The 25,319-nt window shown below is 45.7% G+C and overlaps 1 protein-coding gene across 1 annotated transcript in view; it reads left to right on the top strand.

Annotated features, from left to right (window-relative positions):
* The window catches only part of TMEM116 (transmembrane protein 116), a 99,129-nt gene that overhangs the window by 62,845 nt on the left and 10,965 nt on the right, over positions 1-25,319 (top strand). Inside the window, exons 5-7 of the mRNA XM_075854774.1 lie at positions 8,174-8,266; positions 11,628-11,677; positions 18,159-18,236. Of these exons, the coding sequence (XP_075710889.1) occupies positions 8,174-8,266; positions 11,628-11,677; positions 18,159-18,236 (221 nt within the window). The remainder of the gene's footprint in view (positions 1-8,173; positions 8,267-11,627; positions 11,678-18,158; positions 18,237-25,319) is intronic.

Here is a 25,319-nt window from a genome sequence, read left to right as displayed (position 1 = left end):
AGAATTGCTCTTGAATTCCGCTGCGTTAATCTGCAGCGGAGCCGTTTCTCCATTGCCTTCCACTTTTTAGTAGGCTTCGTTTAGACGTGGCTGAAAATTCCGCTGCGGAGCATAGGCTGCGGTGCGGAATTTGGTGTCTGCAGCATACAATGGATGTTGCGGACCAGTGGCGGACTGGTTGCGGACTCATTGCGGAAGTTCTCCATTGACTTCAATGGAGATTCTAAATTCCGCAATGAAGTCCGCAGATGTCATGCACATGTTATGTGTGCTGCGGATGCGTCTTGCTTTTTTGACATGACATTTCTTCATTCTGGCTGGACCTATGTATTTCTAGGTCTACAGCCAGACTGAGGAAGTCAATGGGGCTCCCGTAATTACGGGAGCGTTGCTAGGAGACGTCAGTAAATAGTCACTCTCCAGGGTGCTGAAAGAGTTAAGCGATCGGCAGTAACTGTTTCTGCACCCTGGACAGTGACTACCGATCCCAATATACAGCAACCTGTAAAAAAAATAGAAGTTCATGCTTACCGAGAACTCCCTGCTTCTGTCTCCAGTCTGGCTTCCCAGGATGACGTTTCAGTCTAAGTGACGGCTGCAGCCAATCACAGGCTGCAGCGGTCACATGGACTGCCGCGTCATCCAGGGAGGTCGGGCTGGATGCCGAAAGAGGGACGCGTCACCAAGACAACGGCCGGTAAGTATGAAAATCTTTTACTTTCACTAGGGAAAGTGCTATCCCTTCTCTCTATCCTGCACTGATAGAGAGAAGGGAAGCACTTTTACCGCAGTACGCAGCAGCTAGTCCGCATCAATTTACTGCACATTTTGGGCAGATCCGCTGCAGAATCTGCAACGTAGATTCTGTGCAGCATTGATGCGGACAGCTGCGGAGGAAAACCACCACGTGGGGCCATGCCCTAAATGCCCCAAATCTGCACCAACATTTGCAGCGGAAAAACTCTGCCACGTCTGAACGCGCCCTTACACTTTAGGCATTTACAAAGAACCAGCTGTACCCAGCAATCATCAGCATTTCTTTAGGTTTTTATTCAATAATTAAAACTATGGTTTACTAAAGCTGAGATTTTTTTTTTTTTTAAATAATAAATCTTTGCCTACATTATTTTTCTTCTAATGAATTACAAATGCCAGTAAGTTGCTTAACAATTTTCCATTGCCACTTCTTAATGCAATGTAATATTTTTTTTACTTTAAGGGTATGTGCACACGATAGCTGCCTTTTACGTCTGAAATTACAGACTGTTTTCAGGAGAAAACAGCTGTGTCGTTTTAGACGTAATTGCTCCTCCTCGCATTATGCGAGGCGTCTTTGACGGCCGTAAATTTGAGCTGTTCTTCATTGAATTCAATTCAAATTCCGTCAAAAGAAGTGTCCTGCATGTAATGTATATAAGTGTCTGCACTTCTTTGACGAGGCAGTCATTTTACGCGTCGTCGTTTGACAGCTGTCAAACGACGACGCGTAAATTACAGGTCGTCTGCACAGTACGTCGGCAAACCTATTCAAATGAATGGGCAGATGTTTGCCGACGTATTGGAGCCGTATTTTCAGGCGTAAATCGAGGCATAATACGCCTCGTTTATGCCTGAAAATAGGTCGTGTGAACCCAGCCTTACAATCACAGCAGCGGTGTGTCCATCACATGACCATGGACAACATTTTATACACTGGAAGTAAACAATAAATGCTCTTGCTGAATAACAACAAGCCTAAATCTCAAAAACCATGAGGATTTAATGAAGAAAGTAAATTGGAAAATTGTATAACAGGTGAACATCAGTCTGATTATGAATAGCTACTGGTAAGTACACATGTAGAGGCATCAACATGTGGCCAAAAACCCACTTCCTTGCGTGATGGGCACAGTTTACAAATTGTTAGTTAATGACCGCATTTATTAGGTAATACTGTTGTTTAACCCGCAAACCCGCACGGCCATTAATATTGATTGTTAATGGCCATGTGGTTTTGCGATTAAAACAGCAGTATTACCTGCAAAATTGTTTGCCCATTAACTAGCGTTATGACAGTTTCCAGGTAGCATTAGGAGATTTGTTTTATCTACATTCTCTCATGGCAGTATTTTGCCTCCGTATTTGTAAGCCATAACTAGTAGAACCTACACAAAGATGAAGTGTAATGGAATTTTTTTTCTTTAGTGTCTTGGGCCCGCTCTTGGTTTTAGATTCCAAATACGGAAATAAATAGACACCAAAATACTGCCATGTAAAAGTGGCCTAAAACCAAATAAAAATGGAAAAAACTGTAATGAATACATATTACAAAGATACTACATTTGTTAACCAGACGTTGAGCTTAATTTTAAAGAACGTTTTTTGTATCATAATAAACTAAAGTTAAAAAATTGAGCAAGCAACATTATAGTCAGCACATTTAATTGAATGAAAAACACATGGCACATCCTGGCACAATCTCTTCATTTCAGTGAAATTATTATTTCCATCGTTTCAGATTTGTGAGTCATTTCACAAAATAAATGTGTTCTTTACTCAGGATTCTCTTGTATGTTCTATGACTGTTTCTTTAACTTATGTTTAACTTTATGGAAATTAAAAAATAAAATAAGAGTATATACGGCTTTGGGGATAAATTGTGTTATTCTATTATTGCTGACAGCCAGAGGAGTAGCTAGGGGGGGGGGGGGTCGGGGCAAGGTGGGCAGTGGCCCCAGGCGTTCTGGGACAGTGGGGCTAAGGGGTGACCACTATGGGGGCATTATACTGTGTGTGGCAGCTATGGGGCATTATTCTATGTGGGGCAGCTATGGGGGCATTATTCTGTGTGGGTGCCGCTAAGGGGGCATTGCTTTGTGTGGGGGCCACTAAGGGTGCATTATACCATGGGGGGACATTATAGGGGCATTATTCTGTGTGGGGGCAGCTATGGGGGAATTATTCTATGTGGGGGCAGATATAGAGGTGTTATACTGTGTGGGGGCATTATCCTGTGTGGAGCATTTATGAGGCTGTTATTCTGTGTGGGGGCAGCTATAAGCATCATATAGTGTGGGGGCCGCTATAGGGGCATTATACTGTGTGGAGCAGCTATGGGGCATTATTCTGTGTGGGGCAGCTATGAGGGCATTTTTCTGTGTGAGGTTCGCTGAGGGGGTTTTTCTCTGTGTGGGGGCTGCTAAGGGGGCATTTTACCATTATACTGTGGGAAGAAACTATAGGAGCATTATTCTGTGTGGGGGCAGCTATGGGGGCATTATTCTATGTGGGGGCAGATATAGAGGCGTTATACTGTGTGGGGGCATTATCCTGTTTGGGGGCATTTATGAGGCCGTTATTCTGTGTGGGGGCAGCTATAAGGCATCATATAGTGTGGGGGCCGCTATAGGGGCATTATACTGTGTGGGGCAGCTATGGGGCATTATTCTGTGTGGGGCAGCTATGGGGACATTATTCTGTGTGGGAGCCGCTAAGGGGGCATTGCTCTGTGTGGGGGGCATTATACCATTATACTGTTGGAAGACACTATAGGGGCATTATTCTGTGTGGGGGCAGCTATGGGGGCATTATTCTATGTGGGGGCAGATAGAGAGGCGTTATACTGTGTGGAAGCATTATCCTGTTTTGGGGCATTTATGAGGCCGTTATTCTGTGTGGGGGCAGCTATAAGACATCATATAGTGTGGGGGCCGCTATAGGGGCATTATACTATGTGGGGCAGCTATTGGGCATTATTCTGTGTGGTGGCAGCTATGGGCAGTGGCGGATCATCACCTGAACTGCACATCATTTTAAAAAATACTAAAATAACTATTGTAAAGGCTGCCGCGCCATTCCCACGGCCTCCGCTCCGGTTCCGACACCCTCCCAGATCAGCTGCTCGTCCCGAGCTCCACTTACCCGGTCCGGACGTCCTGCTGGCCCTGGACGGCATCAGGTGAGTTCAGCCATCACCTCCTTCCGCGGTCGGCATCCCCGATGTGCGGCTGCTGTCACTAGAGGGCGCGCGCGCTGACTCGTCCTGCCTTAAAGGGCCAGCACGCGCCTTAATTCCCTGAATTTCCTATTTAAGGTTCCTCCTCCTCTCCATCCCTGCTTGTTCAACCAAGTTCCCCGTGAGTTCCCTATGCCCTAGTTCCCTGTTTCCGTTCCTTCTTCCTTTGTCTGGATTTCCCGTTACTGACATCTGCTTGAACTTGACTATCCTTGTCTGCCGCCTGCCTTGACCTATTGCTGCCATACCCGTTACGACGTCTGCCGCATGCCTTGACCTATTGCTGCCATATCCGTTACGCCGCCTGCCACCTGCCCTGACTTCTGCCTATCCATCCGACCGCCTCTACCCGCTGTGCCAAGCGTTGCCTGGGTTCCAAGCACCATCTCCCAGACGACAACGAGGATCCACGAACAAAACTGTGAGAACCGTTATAACTATGCAGTGCACTAGCGTTGCTGACAGCTGCTGCTGATGGGGAGGAAAGGCAGGGAGAGCAATTGGAGAGGCAGGCCGGGATAGGGCTAGCAGACGTGCGTCACGATAGGCATGCTTGCTAGTGTTTAGATTACAGCACTCTGACGCTGCAAATGCCGACAGAGAGGAACAGGAGAGCAGGGCGGTGAGGTTAGTGTGGTACTGCCCGTTCATCCTCCTGCCCCAGCCAAAGTTAAAGTGATCGGCCGATGCTAGGAGGGATCTAACTGACTGCAGAGGGCTCTATGGGGGGGGGGTAATAATTTCTCCCCATAGAACCCTCCACAGTCAGTTAGACGCTTAATCCCCCCCTTGCAGTATAATAACTACTGAGGGCACTATGTGGGGATTATTCCCCCCTTCATAGAGCCCTCTGCTGTCAGTTAGATGGTTAGAACCCCTCTTGCAGTATAATTCCCCGCTTCCCATAGAGCCCTCAGTAGTTTATTATATTGCAAGTGGAGGTCAGATTGTCTGACTGACTGCTGAGGGCTCTATGTGGGGGTCTGAGCTTCTGACTGACTGCTGAGGGCTGAGTCAGATGCTCAGACCACCCCATGGAGGCCTCAGCAGTCAGTCAAACAACCTGACCTCCCCTTGCAATATAATCTCCCCCCCCATAGTTATTTTGCTGCGAGTGGAGGGGTGTCTAACTGCTTAAAAGGTAACTAAACTTCTAAAAAACTTTTGACATGTCAAAGTGAAATGTCAGAAGTTTTGATCGGTAGGGTGCGAGCACTGAGACTACCATCGATCACAAAAACAAAGTGGCAGAATTGCTCGTGTGAGCGTTGTGCCACTTGGTTTCTGATCGGCTTTTCTCGGAAAGCCAAGCAAGCGCTGTACGGACTCATAGACTTTCTATTGAAACCGTACACCACTCCGAGGAATGCCGTTCAGAAAATAAGCAGTGCAGCATTCAACCGAGTGCTTCAACTGCTTCATTTTAGCGATCAGTGGGGGTCTCAGCGCTTGGACCCCCACCTATTAAAACTTCTGACATTTCAGTATGACATGTCAAAAGTTTTTTAAAAGTTTAGTTACCCTTTAAAGTTGGGTGTTACAATTTTATTTTTATATGATGTGTTAAAGACTATGTAAACCTTTGAAAAGTTTTTTTTTTTTTTATATATAAATAAAAACGTCAATCAGTGTGTTTGGTGCAACTTTCTAAATACTTTTTATTAAAAATTATTGTTACTTTTTAAGATACAACTGCTTTGTATCCTGTATACAGAGCAGCTGTATCTAGCGCTAAAACCTTTATCCTTTTGTCAGGCCAGTGGCACTGAAGGGTACAGTATCAGCGATTGGGGGGGGGGTTGCGTTGCGTATGAGGGGGAAGGAGGGAGCCCAAGTTGTGTCAACAGCCCAGGGCCCATGGTACACTTAATCCGCCACTGGCTATGGGGCATTATTCTGTATGGGAGCAACTAATGGGGCATTATACTGTGTGGCGGGACATTATAGAGGCGTTATAGTGTGTGGGGAGGCACTATAGGGGCATTATATTGTATGTGTGTGGGGGGGGGGTGGGCACTATAGGGGCATTATGCTGTGCGGAGAGCCACTATAGGGGCAGTATACTGTGTTGGGATACATTGTACTGTGAATGACAGTTACATAAACAGTGTAGCTTGCTATGGTATGCTGTTTCCGTACCACCCATTCACTTCTATAAAATCTTACAGAAACAGAGTAGCACAGCAAACTACAATGTTTCGGTAAGATTGACCCTGCCCGATGCGCCTCTGCAGTTGTAAACATGTGTTGGGGTCCACTCAGATGTGTTTTGCCCCCCCCCCCCCCCTGTGCTAAGCGCCTAGCTACACATCTACTAACAGCAAGTAGATTTTACATATAAATATCCTCATTGAATTCAATGGGAAAACCTCAACAGAAGAGCAACAAATACGCAGTATAACTTGACATGTTGCAGATTTAAAATCAGCACCACAGGTTAATTTATGAACGTTTTCACGCAGTGTTTTCAGCCATTTTTCGTGCTGCAATCGTCCTGAAAAATGGCTGAAAAATCGGAAGCAGAACGCCTCCAAATATCTGCCCATTGATTTCAACGGGAAAACATCGTTCTGTTCCGACTGTTCTTTTTCAAATCGGCCGCGTGAAAAAAGTGCATGTCACTTCAGCCGTTTTTGGAGTCATTTTTCATAGACTCTATAGAAAAACAGCTCCAAAAACGGCTGATAAAAACGCAGTAAAAAATTCAACTTTTATAAAAAATTACGGCTGAAAATCAGAAGCTGTTTTCCCTTGAAAACAGCTCCGTGTTTTCAGACGTTTTTTATTTTGTGTGTGCACATACCCCAAGTCTGCAGCATGTACATGAGATTTCTTCAAATCTCATTCTCTCTGCTGCTACTGTAAATGCTGTGGAATTTCCGCACCAAATTTCGTTGCAGAAACTTTGCAGCTTATCTGTGGGAGTCCAGCCTTAGGGTACAGTCACACGAAACGTTAAGATACGCCACAAAATATGCGACAGTAATTCCAAAGCAAATTTTGCAGCAGAACTACAACTACAAATTTGCGCCGTATTTCAGAGTGGACTTTTACATAGAATTGAAGTTTATGACTAGATAAAATTACGCATTCCAAAATCCGCCACACATACAAAAAACACTGCATAAAGTATTACTGCAGAGGCAAAATTCTGCACAGAAATTTGAATCATGTATGTGTTGAAGAATTTGATTTCACCTAAAGGAATACATTGTGTAAATTTTCGCCACAGATTTTTCTGCAACGAAAAATTACACCACTTGTAACTGTACTCTTGGGCCTCCTTCACACAGAATTTGTCTGTTAATTTAAATTCGAAACAAAAAACGCTTCTAAAAACGTTAGCGTTATTAAAATGTAACATGCGTTTTTAGTAGAGTGCATTTTGGTTTGAGCTGTTTTTGAGGACATTTTGTGGTCAGTGGTGTTTTTTTTTTTTCTTTGGGCATGCTGTTTCTTCAGCCAATTTTACCATAGACTTCCCTATAAAAACACCAGAAAAAAGCATGTACAGAATTACACCAAATGAAAAACGCAGAAAAAGCCACTAAAACGCCTTATGTTCAATTTTTTGATGCAGTTTAAATTGCCTAAAAAAATTCTGTGTGTGAAGGAGGACTTGGATTCACAGACAGGGTTTTGCTGTGTTTTTGTGTGTTCAGTTTTAATGGTGTTATTTTATGCTTCTTTGGGATTATTCAGACGAACGTGATATACGTCCATGCAACGCACGTGATTTTCACGCGCCTCGCACGGACCTATGTTAGTCAATGGGGGCCGTTCAGACAGTCAGTGATTTTTACGCAGCGTGTGTCCGGCTTTTTCCCAATGCAGCATGCTCTGGGCATGGCGGTTTTCAGGCATTTTTCCTATAGGCTTCTCCATAGGACTTCAAAAACACCAGACAAAATGACACCAAATGAAAAACGCCACTAAAAGCTCCTTAAAAACTGCTAGCGTTTTTAGAAGCTTTTTTTTATTCAGCTAAAATTGGCAGAAAAATTCTGTGTGTGAAGGAGGCCCTAAAGGAACACCACAAGCATACGACAAAAAGTTTCCTGCCACCTGTAGGTACACTTTGGGTAGTTGCAATTATTTTATGTGTAGATTGCCATCATTTTTAGCATTTGTTGGCATAGGCAAAATGTATCTTATAAAACTTCTTGTTCTTCTCTGCAGATGTTCTATCTTTCAACATTTTTGTACACAATCAACTATGTGTGGCAGACGTTCAGTAATTTCAGAAGAAGAATAAGCAATGACTTAAATCAGGTCAGTCAGCATATGTATTAAATCTGTACATGTATATTAAAGCTTCCATATACGTTATTTAGGGTATAATATCCATACTATTGTTTTATCATTCTTAGGCAGGATTCACACGACCGGGTCCCGCCTGAGCCCGAGTGTCGGCCGGTAAAATCGGCCATTTTGCCCGGCCGGTTTGCATAAAGTTTTGCATCCGTTCCGGGCCGGGCAGATCTGGACAGTGACATCAGCGGCAACTCCTGAAGGGGAATCCCCATGTGTTCGGGGATTCCGCTTCAGGAGTTTCCCCTGATGTCACTGCCCAGATATGGACAGAGACATCAAGCGCTCTGTCCAGGAGCGGAATCCCCGAAAACACGGGGATTCCGCTCCTTCAAGGAGCTAAAGTGGGGCTAGCACATAGCAGAGCGGGGAGATACCTCCCTGCTCTGCTATAGTGGCGTCGCTACAGTAATAGCAGCCGCAGCAGCTGCTAGCGGCGCCATCGAAAGTGTCGCCGGGCCAGGGCGCTTTTATCAAGCAGGGGAAGGGAGCCAGCGCAGCGCTCCCTTCCACCTGCTGTACACCCCCGCCCTGCCACACAGTGTACATCGCACAGCCATCGTCCGAATGGCATCAACTCCTCCTCCTCACATGCACTCTGCGCTGTGAGGAGGAGGAGATAGAGCGCAAGCCACGGAAAACCCGGCCATCACTCGGGACACATTCCGGTGATGGCCGTGTATTACCCGGCCCCATAGACTTCTATGGGAGCCGGGCGGCCGGGTATCCGGCCGAAAATAGAGCATGTCCTATTTTTTGACGGCCGGTTTTCCCGGCCATCAAAAAATCGGTCGTGTGAATAGCCCCATTAGGGGTCTATTATTCCTAATGCAGCCGGGTGCCGGCCGATTTATGAACGGCCGGCACCCGGACGGGAAACCCTGTCGTGTGAATGAGGCCTTAGGGCTGAAGATAAGCAGTCATGACACCTGCACTCTAAGGGTATGTTCATGCAGGCTATTTTTGGCCGTTTTTCGGCTGAGAAATCGGAAGCAGAACACCTCCAAACATCTGACCATTGATTGCAATGGGAAAACGGCGCTCTGTTCCGATGGACCGTTTTTTTATGTGGCCGTTTTGAAAAAAACGGCCGCGAAAAAGAAGTGTATGTCTCTTCTTGAGCCGTTTTTCATTGACTCTATTGAAGAACAGCTCCAAAAATGGCCGTAAAAAACTCTGCGAAAAACGCGAGTTGCTAAAAAAAACGGCTGAAAATCAGGATCTGTTTTCCCATGAAAACAGCTCCGTATTTTCAGAAGTTTTTTATTTTGTGTGTGCACATACCCTTAGTATTGTACGTCTTCTTTTTTCCTTTGTATTCTTTTAATGTCTATCTGGCTTCTACTATGGCTCTCATGCATAGATCTGTTCTAACAAATTTGAAAAAAACGACCATTAAAAACTCATTGACTTCTATAGGGGCCGTCAGAACGTGAAAACATCCAAAAATAGGACATGTTCTATTTTTTGATAGCCAGTATTCACTGTAATGTGAATATAGCCTTAGGCCCTGTTCACACAGGGTTCTTTTGCAGGCAGAAAATTCTGCCTGGAAAAATCAGCTCAGTTTTTTAATGCGTTTTTTGACGTGACTTTTGTCGTGTTCTTTTAAGTGTTTTTTTTTTACGCGTTAAAAAAATGCGTCATCATTTTTTCCTTCTACCATTGATTTCAATTGTGTTTTGAGGCAGAAAACGCCTCAAGACAGGACATGTCACTTCTTTTTCCCCCTCTGATTGAAAACAAAGAGAGGCAATTTCGGTTTCTGCTGCAAAAAACATAAAACAACTCAGTGTAAACAGGGCCGTGTGAAAAAAACGTGTAAAAAAACTCTGTGTGAACAGGCCCTGTTCACACTGAGCTTTTTTGCTGCAAAAAACGCTGCAAAGAACAGCCGAAATTGCCTCCCATTGTTTTCAATAAGAAGTGGAGGCGTTTTTTTCCCGCGAACAGAAAAAAAACACTTGCGGGATAAAGAAGCGACATACCCTATCTTGAGGCGTTTTCCGCCTCAAATACCCCATTGAAATCGCTGACGCGTTTTTTGACGCGGTTTAAATTATTAACCGCTTGCGGTTTTTCCCTTTGCCTGTTAAAGAAATAAGGAAAAAAACACGTAAAAAAAACCAAAAATAATGGAGCTGATTTTTCCAGGCAGAATTTTCTGCCTGCAAAAACCTCCGCGTGAACAGGGCCTTAAGACTGTTTACTCATTGACAGTAAATATTGTTTTGACATCTGAATTCAATGTGTATTTTGTCCTTCACTTTACAATGAAAAATGCTCTTTCTGCCTTTTGATCTGACACATGCCTTGCAGGTATTTACTCTTGTTAACTTTTGACTTCTAGACACACCCTGCTTGCACTCAGGTGAAATTACAGCTTAGGGTATGTGCACACACACTAATTACGTCCGTAATTGACGGACGTATTTCGGCCGCAAGTACCGGACCGAACACAGTGCAGCGAGCCGGGCTCCTAGCATCATACTTAGGGTATGTTCACACGGCGGGGGTCCGTAACGGCTGAAATTACGGGGATGTTTCAGCCTGAAAACATCCCCGTAATTTCAGCCGTAACGGCATGTGCAGGCGCTTGAACGCCGCGTCAATTACGGCCGTAATTAGCGCTGCTATTCATTGGAGTCAATGAATAGCGGCTCCAATTACGGCCAAAGAAGTGACAGGTCACTTCTTTGACGCGGGCGTCTATTTGCGCGCCGTCATTTGACAGCGGCGCGTAAATATACGCCTCGTGTGAACAGACAAACGTCTGCCCATTGCTTTCAATGGGCAGATGTTTGTCAGCGCTATTGAGGCGCTATTTTCAGACGTAATTCGGGGCAAAAACGCCCGAATTACGTCCGTAAATAGGCCGTGTGAACATACCCTTATGTACGATGCTAGGAGTCCCTGCCTCGCTGCAGGACAACTGTCCCACACTGGAAACATGATTACAGTACGGGACAGTTGTCCTGCAGCGAGGCAGGGACTCCTAGCATCGTACATAAGTATGATGCTAGGAGCCCGGCTCCCTGCACTGTGTTCGGTCCGGTACTTGCGGCCGAAATACGTCCGTCAATTACGGACGTAATTAGTGTGTGTGCACATACCCTTAGGGTCGGTCAGGTGGTGTTTCAAAATAGTTATAGCTTGTGTTTGTTCATAGAAAAGATAACCAAGGGTTACTGAAAACAAACAGACCTAGATTCCTCATGTCCTGATTTCCTTTTTGAGATAGAGAAATGAAGGTCAATTTGAGGATTATATGGTGTGTTCTGTATGAGCCTTAATATAACAACTTCTCTTTTTGTCAATAAAGATTTCAGAAAAAGAATTTTGCCTTGGCAGAATAGCAACAATTTTATGCAGGTAAAGAAAATATTATACTATGATTGATGGTGTAATCTCATTATCCCTTATTACTAATAATGAATTTTGCATTAGAGTATCATGGCAAATGTGTTACCCTAAGAAATTTTATAAATCCATCAAGTTAATATCCACCTGAACATTTTGGGGCATTCCCATAAATGTGCCTAACAATATCTGTTATAACCTAAAAGCATGATTAGACCTCAAGCAAGTTCATTCGGCCAGCATACCATATGGCCCAGAATGTCCAGCCTGGTCGCTCATGTGCCTTAAGTCCTTTCTAAACGGGCAAAGATCAGCCGATCACTAGTAACGATTGTACGTCCTCATACTAAGCGGGGATTCACACAAACGTTTATTCGGTCCGTGCGGGCCGCGTGGTTTTCACGCGGCACGCATGGACCAATACAAGTCTATGGGGCAATACAGACAGTCACGCACCCATTGAAGTCAATGGGTGCGTGAAAACCACGCAGGTTGCACGGAAGCACTTCCGTGCGAACCGACTGAAACAGCGCACCAGCTGTCAAAAGGATGAATGTAAACAGAAAAGCACCACGTGCTTTTCTGTTTCCGAACATCCAAACGGAGTGTCTTTGCGATGAGCGAAGCCGGACAAGCGAACCGAACTTCACCGGGTTCGGCCGAACTCGTTTTGGCCGAACCCGGCAAAAAAATTATCGGTACGCGACGTCAGGAGATAGTCACTGTCCATGGTGCTGAAAGAGTTAAACTGTTTCAGCACCATGGACAGTGACTTCCGATCCCAATATACATGAACCTGTAGGGAAAAAAACGAAGTTCTGACTTACCGATAACTCCCGGCTTCTTCCTCCAGTCTGACCTCCCGGGATGACAATTCAGTCCAAGTGACAGCTCCAGCCAATCACAGGCCAAGCACAGGCTGCAGCGGTCACATGGACTGGCACGTCATCCAGGGAGGTGGGGCCCGATGTCGAGAGGCGCGTCACCAAGGGCGCGTCACCAAGGACGCGTCACCAAGGCAACGGCCGGGAAGTTCTCGGTAAGTACGAACTTTTTCTTTTTTTTCAACAGGTTTTTCGATATTGTTTTCGGCATTCACTGTCGAGGGTGCTGAAAGAGTTAGCTCTTTCAGCACCCTGGACAGTGACGGGCGTCGACTAGCCTCATCTCTATGATGGCGGCTGCGCGAAAATCACACAGCCGCGCATCATACACGGATGACACACGCAGCTGTCAAATGGTTTTTGCGCGCGCAAAACGCTGCGTTGTTTGCGCGCGCAAAAACGCAACGTCCGTCTGTATCTGCCCTAAGGGTGTGTTCACATCAGCATTTGGTTTCCGTTGATGGGTTCCTTCAGACCTTTCAGTCAGAGGAACCCATCAACGGAAAGGCAAACGGAAACCATGGCAGTCCGACCATGGGCCCCTCTGTCACTCCATCGCCCCCCCACAGCGACATTGATGGCTGTCATGTCAGCCAGGGGGCCTAAGGCCCCCATGTCTGCTATCTTGGTGCTCCTATTTTAAATCCCAGCCAGAGACAGGGCTTAATAGGAGCCAATAAAAATCAGAATACACTGCAATACCTAAGTATTGTAGGGTGTTGTACCAGTAATCTAACGTTCACTTGTTCAAGTCTCCAAGGGGGACTCAATCTTTATTTATTTTAATTGTTAAATAAAGTTTTTTGTAATGTACCAAAAAAAGTGTTAAAGGTTCAAAACCCCCCTTTTTTAAATTTTTCTCCTAAAATAATGTCAAATAACAAAACAAATACATAATTGGTATTGCCGTGTCCGTAAAAGTGCAAACTATTACAATATAACACTATTTGTCCCGCACAGTGAACGCCTCACCTCCCTAAATAAAATGGAATAAAAAGTGATCAACAAGTTGTATGTACCCCAAAATGGTACCAATAAAGACTATAGCTCACCCCGCAAAAAAAACCACATTGCTCTATCAACGGAAAAATAAAAAAGTTAAAAGGTCTCCAAATATGACTACAGAAATAAAAAAAAAAAGTAGTAAATCATAAAAAACTGCAGAAATTTGGTATAGCCGCAATCTATTTGACCCAAAAATATTAAGATAACATGTAATTTTTACCACATGGTGAACGCTGTAAAAATATACTCCAAAAAAAATGGAGGAATCGCTGTTTTCTGTTCCAGACCACAGAGATTTTTCTTTTCATTTTCCAGTGCATTAAATGGTACAATAAATGGTGCTGTTAGAAACTAAAACTCGTCTTGCAAAAAACAAGCCCTCATACGGTTAGGCTGGGTTCACACAACCTATTTTCAGGCGTAAACGAGGCGTATTATGCCTCGATTTACGCCTGAAAATAGGGCTACAATACGTCGGCAAACATCTGCCCATTGATTTGAATGGGTTTGCCGACGTACTGTGCCGACGACCAGTAATTTACGCGTCGTCGTTTGACAGCTGTCAAACGATGACGCGTAAAATGACTGCCTCGGCAAAGAAGTGCAGGACACTTATATACATTACATGCAGGGCACTTCTTTGCAACGTAATTTGAGCCGTTTTACATTGAAGTCAATGAAGAACAGCTCAAGATTACGGGCGTCAAAGACGCCTCGCATAATGCGAGGAGGAGCTTTTACGTCTAAAACAACGCTGCTGTTTTCTCCTGAAAACAATCTGTCTTTTCAGACGTAAAAGGAAGCTATCGTGTGCACATACCCTTATGTCGACTAAAAAATTTATGTTATGGCTATTGGAAGACTAAGGGGAGGGACTAAAATTAAAAAAACTAAAATTGGATGTGGTGGGAAAGGTTAAAAACGTATGTATTTCATATATTCGGTGCCCTGGAATTAATAGTACTTTAAAAGAAAATGGCATTACTGTAAAAAAAGACAAGGACCGCACCCATTACATATATATATTGATCTATAGCTGCTAAGCAAAATTTATAAACATGAACATGAGGTTCTTTGTTAACATTTTGATCAAATTGTATAAGGCCCCTTGCCACTTGAAAGACAAAATATTACATATAAAGAGCACACAGTGACACACACAAATGTTATATTACATACAAATCCTCCACTCACATTACATATATAAAATATTAAAAATAAAAAGCAATTCAGACTGTAAGCATTAAAGAGGCTCTGTCACCAGATTTTGCAACCCCTATCTGCTATTGCAGCAGATCGGCGCTGCAATGTAGATAAGAGTAACGTTTTGTTTTTTTTTAAACGAGCATTTTTGGCCAAGTTATGACCATTTTTATATTTATGCAAATGAGGCTTTCTAAAGTACAACTGGGCGTGTTTAAAGTAAAAGTACAACTGGGCGTGTATTATGTGCGTACATCTGGGCGTTTTTACTTCTTTTACTAGCTGGGCCTTGTGACTAGAAGTGTATGATGCTGACGAATCAGCATCATCCACTTCTCTTCGTTAACACCCAGCTTCTGGCAGTGCACAGACACACAGCGTGTTCTCGAGAGATCACGCTGTGACGTCACTTCCTGCCCCAGGTCCTGCATCGTGTCGGACGAGCGAGGACACATCGGCACCAGAGGCTACAGTTGATTCTGCAGCAGCATCAGCGTTTGCAGGTAAGTAGCTACATCGACTTACCTGCAAAAGCCGATGCTGCTGCAGAATCAACTGTAGCCTCTGGTGCCGATGTGTCCTCGCTCGTCCGACACGATGCAGGACCTGGGGCAGGAAGTGAGTGACGACACAGCGTGATCTCTCGAGAACACGCTGTGTCTGTGCACTGCCAGAAGCTGGGCGTTGTGAAGAGAAGTGGATGATACTTCTCGTCAGAACGCCCAGCTAGTAAAAGAAGTAAACACGCCCCAATGTACGCACATAATACACGCCCAGTTGGACTTTTACTTTAAACACGTCCAGTTGTACTTTAGAAAGCCTCATTTGCATAAATATAAAAATGGTCATAACTTGGCCAAAAATGCTCATTTAAAAAAAAACAAAAAACGTTACTCTTATCTACATTGCAGCGCCGATCTGCTGCAATAGGAGATAGGGGTTGCAAAATCTGGTGACAGAGCCTCTTTAAGTATCTGCACACTGTTCACATGTACAGATTGTAAAATTTAAAATCACATGTAAAAATAAAAAAAGAACAAGGGGAATATAAGGAGAAACTGATCCAATCAATTGTTTCTACATCAATGTGACTTTATTCTCAGTACATGCATACAAAATCACTGGCTCTCTAGTGGATTCTAATTCTAAGGCCTCATTTACACGAGCGTGTGCGTTTTGCGCACGCAAAAAAACGCTGCGTTTTGCGTGCGCAAAAGGCAATTGACAGCTCCGTGTGTCCTCCGTGTATGATGCGCGGCTGCGTGATTTTCGCGCAGCCGCCATCATAGAGATGAGGTAGTCGACGCCCGTCACTGTCCAAGGTGCTGAAAGAGCTAACTGATCGGCAGTAACTCTTTCAGCACCCTCGACAGTGAATGCCGATCACAATCTACACCAACCTGTGAATAAAAAAAGACGTTCACACTTACCATGAACTGCCTGCTTCCTCCAGTCCGGTCTCCCGGCCGTTGCCTTGGTGACGCGTCCCTCTCTTGTCATCCGGCCCCACCTCCCAGGATGACGCGGCAGGCCATGAGACCGCTGCAGCCTGTGATTGGCTGCAGCCTGTGCTTGGCCTGTGATTGGCTGCAGCTGTCACTTGGCCTGAATTGTCATCCCGGGAGGTCGGACTGGAGGAAGAAGCCGGGAGTTATCGGTAAGTCAGAACTTCTTTTTTTTTTTACACGTATATGTATATTGTGATCGAAAGTCACTGTCCATGGTGCTGAAACAGTTTAAGTCTTTCAGCACCGTGGGCAGTGACTGTCTCCTGACGTCGCGTACCCGAACATTTTTTGCCGGGTTCGGTTAAAACGAGTTCGGCCGAACCCGGTGAAGTTCGGTGCATCTCTAATTTGACACTCCGTTTGGATGTTTGTAACCAGAAAAGCACGTGGTGCTTTTCTGTTTACATTCATCCTTTTGACAGCTCTTGCGTGATTTTCGCGCATGCAACGCAGGACCGTCAGTGTGGCATGCGTTGTTTTCACGCACCCATTGAAGTCAATGGGTGCGTGTTGCGTGAAAAACGCAAGAATATAGAACATGTCGTGAGTTTTACGCAACGCACTCACGCTGCGCAAAATTCACGCATCGTCTAAACAGCCCCATAGACTATTATAGGTGCGTACGACACGCGTGAAAAGCACGCGCGTCGCACGCGCGTATAATACGCTCGTGTAAATGAGGCCTAAGGCTGGGTCACACGACCTATTTTCAGGCATAAGGGAGGCGTTTTACACCTCAAATTACGCCTGAAAAACACGGCTCCAATACGTCGGCAAACATCTGCCCATTCATTTCGGTGGGTTTGCCGATGTTCTGTGCCGACGACCTGTAATTTTACGCGTCACTGTCAAAAGAAAGTAAAATAACAGCCTCGTCAAAGAAGTGCAGGACACTTCATGGGACGTAATTGGAGCCGTTTTTCATTGAATCCAATGAAGAACAGCTCCAAATTACGTCCGTAATGGACGCCCCGCAAAGCACGAGCAATTACGTCTGAAATTCAGGAGCTGTTTTCTCCTGAAAACAGCTCCGTAATTTCAGACGTAAATGCAGTTATCGTGTGCACATACCCTTATACTTCACATTTATTTCATAAACGTTAAAAAATTCCGCTGTTACTAAGCGTCCAATTCCATTTAAAAAGGTTTCCCGTTTTAAATGGAATTGGACGCTTAGTAACAGCGGAATTATTTAACGTATATCAAATAAATGTGAAGTATTAGAATTAGAATCCACTAGAGAGCCAGTGATTTTGTTAAAACAGGGTATTTAACAATTGCAGTGATTCAGTACATGCAAACAGCAATTCGCTTTGTCCTGGTGCACACAGCCCATCAGCACGTATATGTCACTGGACAGTTTGACCGTTAGGCCTTATTCACACGAACATGTTTTACGACCGTAATTTTCACGCGCGTCGCACGGACCTATGTTAGTCAATGGGGCCGTTCAGAGAGTGCGTGATTTTCACGCAGCGTATGTCCGCTGCGTAAAACTCACGACACGTCCTATACTTGGCCGTTTGTCAATGGGTGCGTGAAGTTAATGGGTGCGTGAAAATCGCGCACGGCACACGGAAGCACTTCCGTGTGTCGCTCGTGATTTGCGCAACAGTAGATAAGGAAATGAAGGAAAAAATAAAAGCACTTCCTTCATTTCTTTTTCTAAACTTCAAAACCGCGTGTCATAAGGATGGCATATGCGTGAAAATCACACAGCCAACACTGATGACACACGGAAGTGCAACGCATGCAAAACGCTACGCACAAAAATACTAGGCAAATACGCCATGTTTAGGTTATCAACAGGACAAGAAGGTAATTTCAATAGCGATTTTATAATCTAAACAAATGTGTATTCACTATGTTTCTAATCGTATTATTGTATTTTAGTGTGATTCCTGTTTTATTCATCTCCCCTGTATTATATTATGGGAACACCAAGGAATGCTATGGGAATAACAGTTACAGGTAATATCTTTGTAATTGGCCGGTTTCTATTAAATACTGCTGGCATTTTATCAAATGACAAGTTTTAAAACATACTGATCCTTGTAGGGGCATCAATAAATTAGTAAGTAGTAGGGTGAGGATATCAGAAATGTATAAACTTATCAGTGTGTGTGAGCAATGTGTGAAGATGTTCGACATGTAATCATGATGTTATAAAATTAGAATTACAACAGCCAGATTGATGTTTCTGTCTAACCAGGGGCATAACTATAGTAGATGCCTGAGGGGGCCAAAAATACTCCCTTTGTCTCATATGAGGAGAGTGAGACTAGTACTATAAATAAACTGTGATAGTTGGGGGGCCCTGTTACAGATTCTGCATCAGGGCCCGGATTCCTCTGTGCAAAATGTCCAACTGGTCTTAAAAAACAGTATACTAAGCGTGTGTGTGTGTGCGTATACAGTGAAGGAAATAAGTATTTGATCCCTTGCTGATTTTGTAAGTTTTCCCACTGTCAAAGACATGAACAGTCTAGAATTTTTAGGCTAGGTTAATTTTACAGAAAATCACATAGTCAAAATTATATATATTTATTTGCATTGTGCACAGAGAAATAAGTATTTGATCCCTTTAGCAAACAAGACTTAATACGTGGTGGCAAAACCCTTGTTGGCAAGCACAGCAGTCAGACGATTTTTGTAGTTGATGATGAGGTTTGCACACATGTTAGATGGAATTTTGGCCCACTCCTCTTTGCAGATCATCTGTAAATCATTAAGATTTCGAGGCTGTCGCTTGGCAACTCGGATCTTCAGCTCCCTCCATAAGTTTTCGATGGGATTAAGGTCTGGAGACTGGCTAGGCCACTCCATCACCTTAATGTGCTTCTTTTTGAGCCACTCCTTTGTTGCCTTGGCTGTATGTTTCGGGTCATTGTCATGCTGGAAGACCCAGCCACGAACCATTTTTAATGTCCTGGTGGAGGGAAGGAGGTTGTCACTCAGGATTTGACGGTACATGGCTCCATCCATTATCCCATTGATGCGGTGAAGTAGTCCTGTGCCCTTAGCAGAGAAACACCCCCAAAACATAATGTTTCCACCTCCATGCTTGACAGTGGGGACGGTGTTCTTTGGGTCATAGGCAGCATTTCTCTTCCTCCAAACACGGCGAGTTGAGTTAATGCCAAAGAGCTCAATTTTAGTCTCATCTGACCAGAGCACCTTCTCCCAATCACTCTCAGAATCATCCTGATGTTCATTTGCAAACTTCAGACGGGCCTGTACATGTGCCTTCTTGAGCAGGGGGACCTTGCGGGCACTGCAGGATTTTAATCCATTACGGCGAAATGTGTTACCAATGGTTTTCTTGGTGACTGTGGTCCCAGCTGCCTTGAGATCATTTACAAGTTCCCCCCGTGTAGTTTTCGGCTGAGCTATCACCTTCGTCATGATCAAGGATACCCCACGAGGTGAGATTTTGCATGGAGCCCCAGATCGATGTCGATTGACAGTCATTTTGTATGTCTTCCATTTTCTTACTATTGCACCAACAGTTGTCTCCTTCTCACCCAGCGTCTTACTTATGGTTTTGTAGCCCATTCCAGCCTTGTGCAGGTCTATGATCTTGTCCCTGACATCCTTAGAAAGCTCTTTGGTCTTGCCCATGTTGTAGAGGTTAGAGTCAGACTGATTAATTGAGTCTGTGGACAGGAGTCTTTTGTACAGGTGACCATGTAAGACAGCTGTCTTTAATGCAGGCACCAAGTTGATTTGGAGCGTGTAACTGGTCTGGAGGAGGCTGAACTCTTAATGGTTGGTAGGGGATCAAATACTTATTTCTCTGTGCACAATGCAAATAAATATATATAATTTTGACTATGTGATTTTCTGTTTTTTTTTTTTAAATATAATCTATCTCTCACTGGTAAAATTAACCTAGGCTAAAAATTCTAGACTGTTCATGACTTTGACAGTGGGCAAACTTACAAAATCAGCAAGGGATCAAATACTTATTTCCTTCACTGTATATACATACAGATAGATGATAGATAGATAGATAGATAGATAGATAGATAGATAGATAGATAGATAGATAGATAGATAGATAGATAGATAGATAGATAGAATATTTGTTCTGAAGCACAAAAAGAAAAATAACTGCAATTTTTAAAATGTGGTCATTGTTCTGGAGGGATTTTTTCAAAACAGTTTTAAGAAATGTTCTTTTTAGGGTATGTTCACACGGCTTATTTTCGGAAGTTTTTCGGGCCATAAACGGCCGAAAAATCGGAAGCAGAACGCCTCCAAACATCTGGTGTTAGGGATCTGCCAGGTACTTCATCTAGGTATACTCCTGGGATTAATCAATCCACACCTGAGGCCAGACCTGTTCGACTGACACCATCTCCCACCAACCAGGGTGGCAGGCTCAGGAGTGGGAGAGCCTATCGCGGCCTGGTCTGTCGGAGTTAGCTCCGCCCCCTGTCCTTTATTACCTGCCCTGTTCTCTCCCTCAGTGCTTGTAATTCTTTTGGATTCCTGGCCCCACTGCTGCTTGCTCCAGCCTGCTTCTGCCGTGCTTCTGCCTTGCTGCAGTTCTGCTTGACCTGCTTTGCTTTGCCCCTGGCTTGCTTCTGTCTCCTTGCCCGCTTGGGTGTACTCTCTTCGCTCCGTTTCCTCGTGGCGTTCCGTGGCTACTGCCCCTTCCCTTGCATGTTCCCTGTTTGTTTTCCTGTGCACTTAGACAGCGTAGGGACCGCCGCCCAGTTGTACCTCGTCGCCTAGGGCGAGTCGTTGCAAGTAGGCCGGGACAGGGCGGTGGGTAGATTAGGGCTCACTTTCCCTTCACCTCCTTCCGGCCATTACATAATTACAAGCCCTTACCTAGTCTACCATTTCTCCTACGCTGACGCTATCATGGACCCCCTTGAGACCCTGGCCCAGCAGATGCAGGGCATCTCCCTACAGGTCCAGGCCCTGGCCCAAAGGGTCAATCAGGGTGACGCTGCTTTAGTAGTACCCCTCACCTCACCTCTAGAACCCGACCTCAAGTTACCTGACCGGTTCTCAGGGGACCGTAAGACGTTTCTCTCCTTCCGGGAGAGTTGCAGACTGTATTTCCGCCTAAAGCCCCACTCCTCAGGTTCCGAGAACCAGCGGGTGGGTATCATCATATCCCGACTCCAGGAAGGGCCCCAAGAGTGGGCCTTCTCCTTGGCTCCTGACGCCCCTGAACTTTCCTCTGTTGATCGTTTTTTCTCTGCCCTCGGACTCATTTACGACGAGACTGACAGGACTGCCTTAGCCGAGAGTCAGCTGGTGACCTTACGTCAGGGTAGGAGACCGGTTGAGGAATACTGTTCTGATTTTAGGAAGTGGTGCGTAGCTTCTCAGTGGAACGATCCGGCCCTAAGGTGCCAGTTTAGGTTAGGATTATCTGACGCCCTGAAGGATCTACTGGTTAGCTACCCCTCGTCTGACTCCCTTGACCAGGTTATGGCCCTAGCAGTACGACTTGACCGACGTCTCAGGGAACGTCAGCTAGAACGCTTCAGTGTGCTCCCCTCTGACTTTTCTGCGATCCCCCCCGAGGTCCCGTCTCCTCGCCCCTCCACGGAGGACTCGGAGGTACCTATGCAACTCGGGGCCTCCATGTCCCCTCGACAACGTAGGGAGTTTCGCAGAATGAATGGTCTCTGCTTCTACTGTGGGGACGACAAGCATCTACTGAACACCTGTCCCAGGCGCAAGAATAAGAAGCCGGAAAACTTCCGCGCCTAAGTGATCATCGGGGAGGTCACTTGGGCGCACAGGTATTTCCCGTTAATGTGAAACGCAATAAAATTTTGCTTCCCTTTCAGGTCTCGTTTGCTGGCCGGGCTGCCACGGGCAGTGCTTTCGTGGATTCAGGGTCATCTGCTAATATCATGTCTGCGGAATTTGCTATGTCTCTAAAGATGCCTTGTATTGATTTACCTTATCCTATCCCTGTAGTAGGAATCGACTCAACTCCCCTTGCTAATGGTTATTTTACTCAGCATACTCCTGTTTTTGAACTCCTTGTTGGCTCCATGCATTTGGAGCAGTGCTCTGTACTGGTGATGCAGGGATTATCGTCTGATCTGGTTTTAGGCCTTCCCTGGTTGCAGCTGCATAATCCCACGTTTGATTGGAATACTGGGGATCTCACCAAATGGGGTAATGAATGTCTTATGTCATGTCTTTCTGTTAACTCTATTTCTCCCCGGGAGGAGGTAAACACGCTTCCTGAGTTTGTTCAGGACTTCGCCGATGTGTTTTCTAAGGAGGCCTCCGAGGTGTTGCCCCCCCATAGAGATTACGATTGCGCTATCGATTTGGTGCCTGGTGCCAAGCTTCCTAAGGGTAGGATATTTAATCTTTCATGTCCTGAACGTAAAGCTATGAGGGAATATATCCAAGAATGCCTGGCCAAGGGTTTCATTCGCCCCTCGACTTCTCCTGTAGGTGCTGGCTTCTTCTTCGTGGGGAAGAAGGATGGTGGTCTTAGGCCGTGCATTGATTATCGTAACCTGAATAAGGTCACCGTAAGGAACCAGTACCCACTTCCTTTGATTCCGGATCTTTTTAATCAGGTTCAGGGAGCCCAATGGTTTTCTAAGTTCGATCTACGGGGGGCATATAACCTTATCCGCATCAAAGAGGGGGATGAGTGGAAAACTGCGTTCAACACACCCGAGGGTCATTTCGAATACCTGGTCATGCCCTTTGGGTTGTGTAATGCCCCGGCTGTCTTCCAGAATTTTATTAATGAAATCCTGAGAGAGTACCTGGGTAATTTTCTTGTTGTGTACCTTGATGACATACTGGTGTTTTCCAAGGACTGGTCCTCCCACGTGGAGCATGTCAGGAAGGTGCTCCAGGTCCTTCGGGAGAATAATCTGTTTGCTAAGACTGAAAAATGTGTCTTTGGGGTACAGGAGATACCATTTTTAGGGCAAATCCTCACTCCTCATGAATTCCGCATGGACCCTGCCAAGGTTCAGGCTGTGGCGGAATGGGTCCAACCTGCCTCCCTTAAGGCGTTACAGTGTTTTTTAGGGTTCGCCAACTATTACAGGAGATTTATTGCCAACTTCTCGGTCGTCGCTAAGCCTCTTACGGACCTTACCCGCAAGGGTGCTGATGTCCTCCATTGGCCCCCTGAGGCCGTCCAGGCCTTTGAGACCCTCAAGAAGTGCTTTATCTCGGCCCCCGTGCTGATTCAGCCCAACCAAGAGGAGCCATTTATTGTGGAGGTTGACGCTTCCGAGGTGGGAGTGGGGGCCGTCTTGTCCCAGGGTACCAGCTCCCTCACCCATCTCCGCCCCTGTGCTTACTTCTCTAGGAAGTTTTCGCCCACGGAGAGTAACTATGATATTGGCAACCGCGAACTTCTAGCCATTAAATGGGCTTTTGAGGAGTGGCGGCACTTCCTGGAGGGGGCCAGACACCAGGTAACGGTCCTTACGGATCACAAGAATCTGGTTTTCCTAGAATCGGCCCAGAGGCTTAATCCTAGACAAGCTCGGTGGGCACTATTCTTTACCAGATTTAATTTCTTGGTTACCTATAGGGCTGGGTCCAAGAATATTAAGGCTGATGCTCTGTCACGTAGTTTCATGGCCAATCCTCCTTCTGAGAAGGATCCTGCTTGTATTTTACCCCCTGGTATAATCGTCTCTGCCACGGATTCTGATTTAGCTTCTGATATCGCGGCTGATCAGGGTGCAGCTCCCGGGAACGTCCCTGGGGACAAACTGTTTGTTCCCCTGCAATACCGGCTGAGGGTACTCAGGAAAAACCATGACTCCGCTCTATCTGGTCATCCTGGCATCTTGGGCACCAAACACCTCATTACCAGAAACTATTGGTGGCCTGGGTTGCCTAAAGACGTTAGGGCTTACGTCGCCGCTTGTGAGGTTTGCGCTAGGTCCAAAACCCCTAGGTCCCCGACCTGCGGGCCTACTACGTTCCTTGCCCATTCCCCAGAGACCTTGGACCCATATCTCCATGGATTTTATCACCGATTTGCCTCCATCTCAGGGCAAGTCGGTGGTGTGGGTGGTAGTCGACCGCTTCAGCAAGATGTGCCACTTTGTGCCCCTTAAGAAGCTACCTAACGCCAAGACGTTAGCTTCTTTGTTTGTGAAACACATCCTGCGTCTCCATGGGGCCCCAGTCAATATCGTTTCTGACAGAGGGGTACAATTTGTTTCCTTATTTTGGAGAGCTTTTTGTAAAAAGTTGGAGATTGATCTGTCCTTCTCCTCCGCCTTCCATCCCGAAACTAATGGCCAAACGGAAAGGACCAACCAATCCCTGGAACAATATTTAAGGTGTTTCATCTCTGACTGTCAATTCGATTGGGTCTCATTCCTTCCCCTTGCTGAATTTTCCTTGAATAACCGGGTCAGTAACTCGTCAGGGGTCTCCCCGTTTTTCTGTAATTTCGGGTTTAACCCAAGATTCTCCTCCGTCTCCCCTGGTTGTTCCAATAATCCTGAGGTAGAGGATGTTCATCGGGAACTGTGCACCGTCTGGGCCCAGGTTCAGAAGAACCTAGAGGCGTCCCAGAGCGCACAAAAGATTCAGGCGGATAGTAGACGTTCTGCTAACCCCCGGTTTGTCGTCGGGGATTTGGTCTGGTTGTCGTCCAGGAACTTACGCCTTAAGGTCCCGTCCAGGAAGTTTGCTCCCCGATTTATTGGACCTTATAAGATCATTGAAGTCCTCAACCCTGTATCCTTCCGTCTGGAGCTCCCCCCATCATTTCGCATACATGACGTCTTCCATGCCTCCCTCCTTAAACGCTGCTCCCCGTCCTGGTCCCCCTCGAGGATACCTCCTGTTCCCGTTCTCACCCCTGAGGGGGTGGAATTCGAGGTGGCCAAGATTATGGACAGTAGGATGGTCCAGGGCTCCCTCCAGTACCTGGTCCATTGGAGAGGATACGGGCCGGAGGAGAGGACTTGGGTACCTGCCCGTGATGTTCACGCTGGGGTATTGATCAGGAGGTTCCACCTTCTCTTCCCCACTAAACCGGGTCCCCTTAGTAAGGGTCCGGTGGCCCCTCATAAA

The sequence above is a fragment of the Rhinoderma darwinii genome, chromosome 1, assembly GCF_050947455.1.
Source record: "Rhinoderma darwinii isolate aRhiDar2 chromosome 1, aRhiDar2.hap1, whole genome shotgun sequence".
NCBI classification, from domain to species: Eukaryota; Metazoa; Chordata; class Amphibia; order Anura; family Rhinodermatidae; genus Rhinoderma; species Rhinoderma darwinii.
This window is presented reverse-complemented; position numbering and strand designations above follow the sequence as displayed.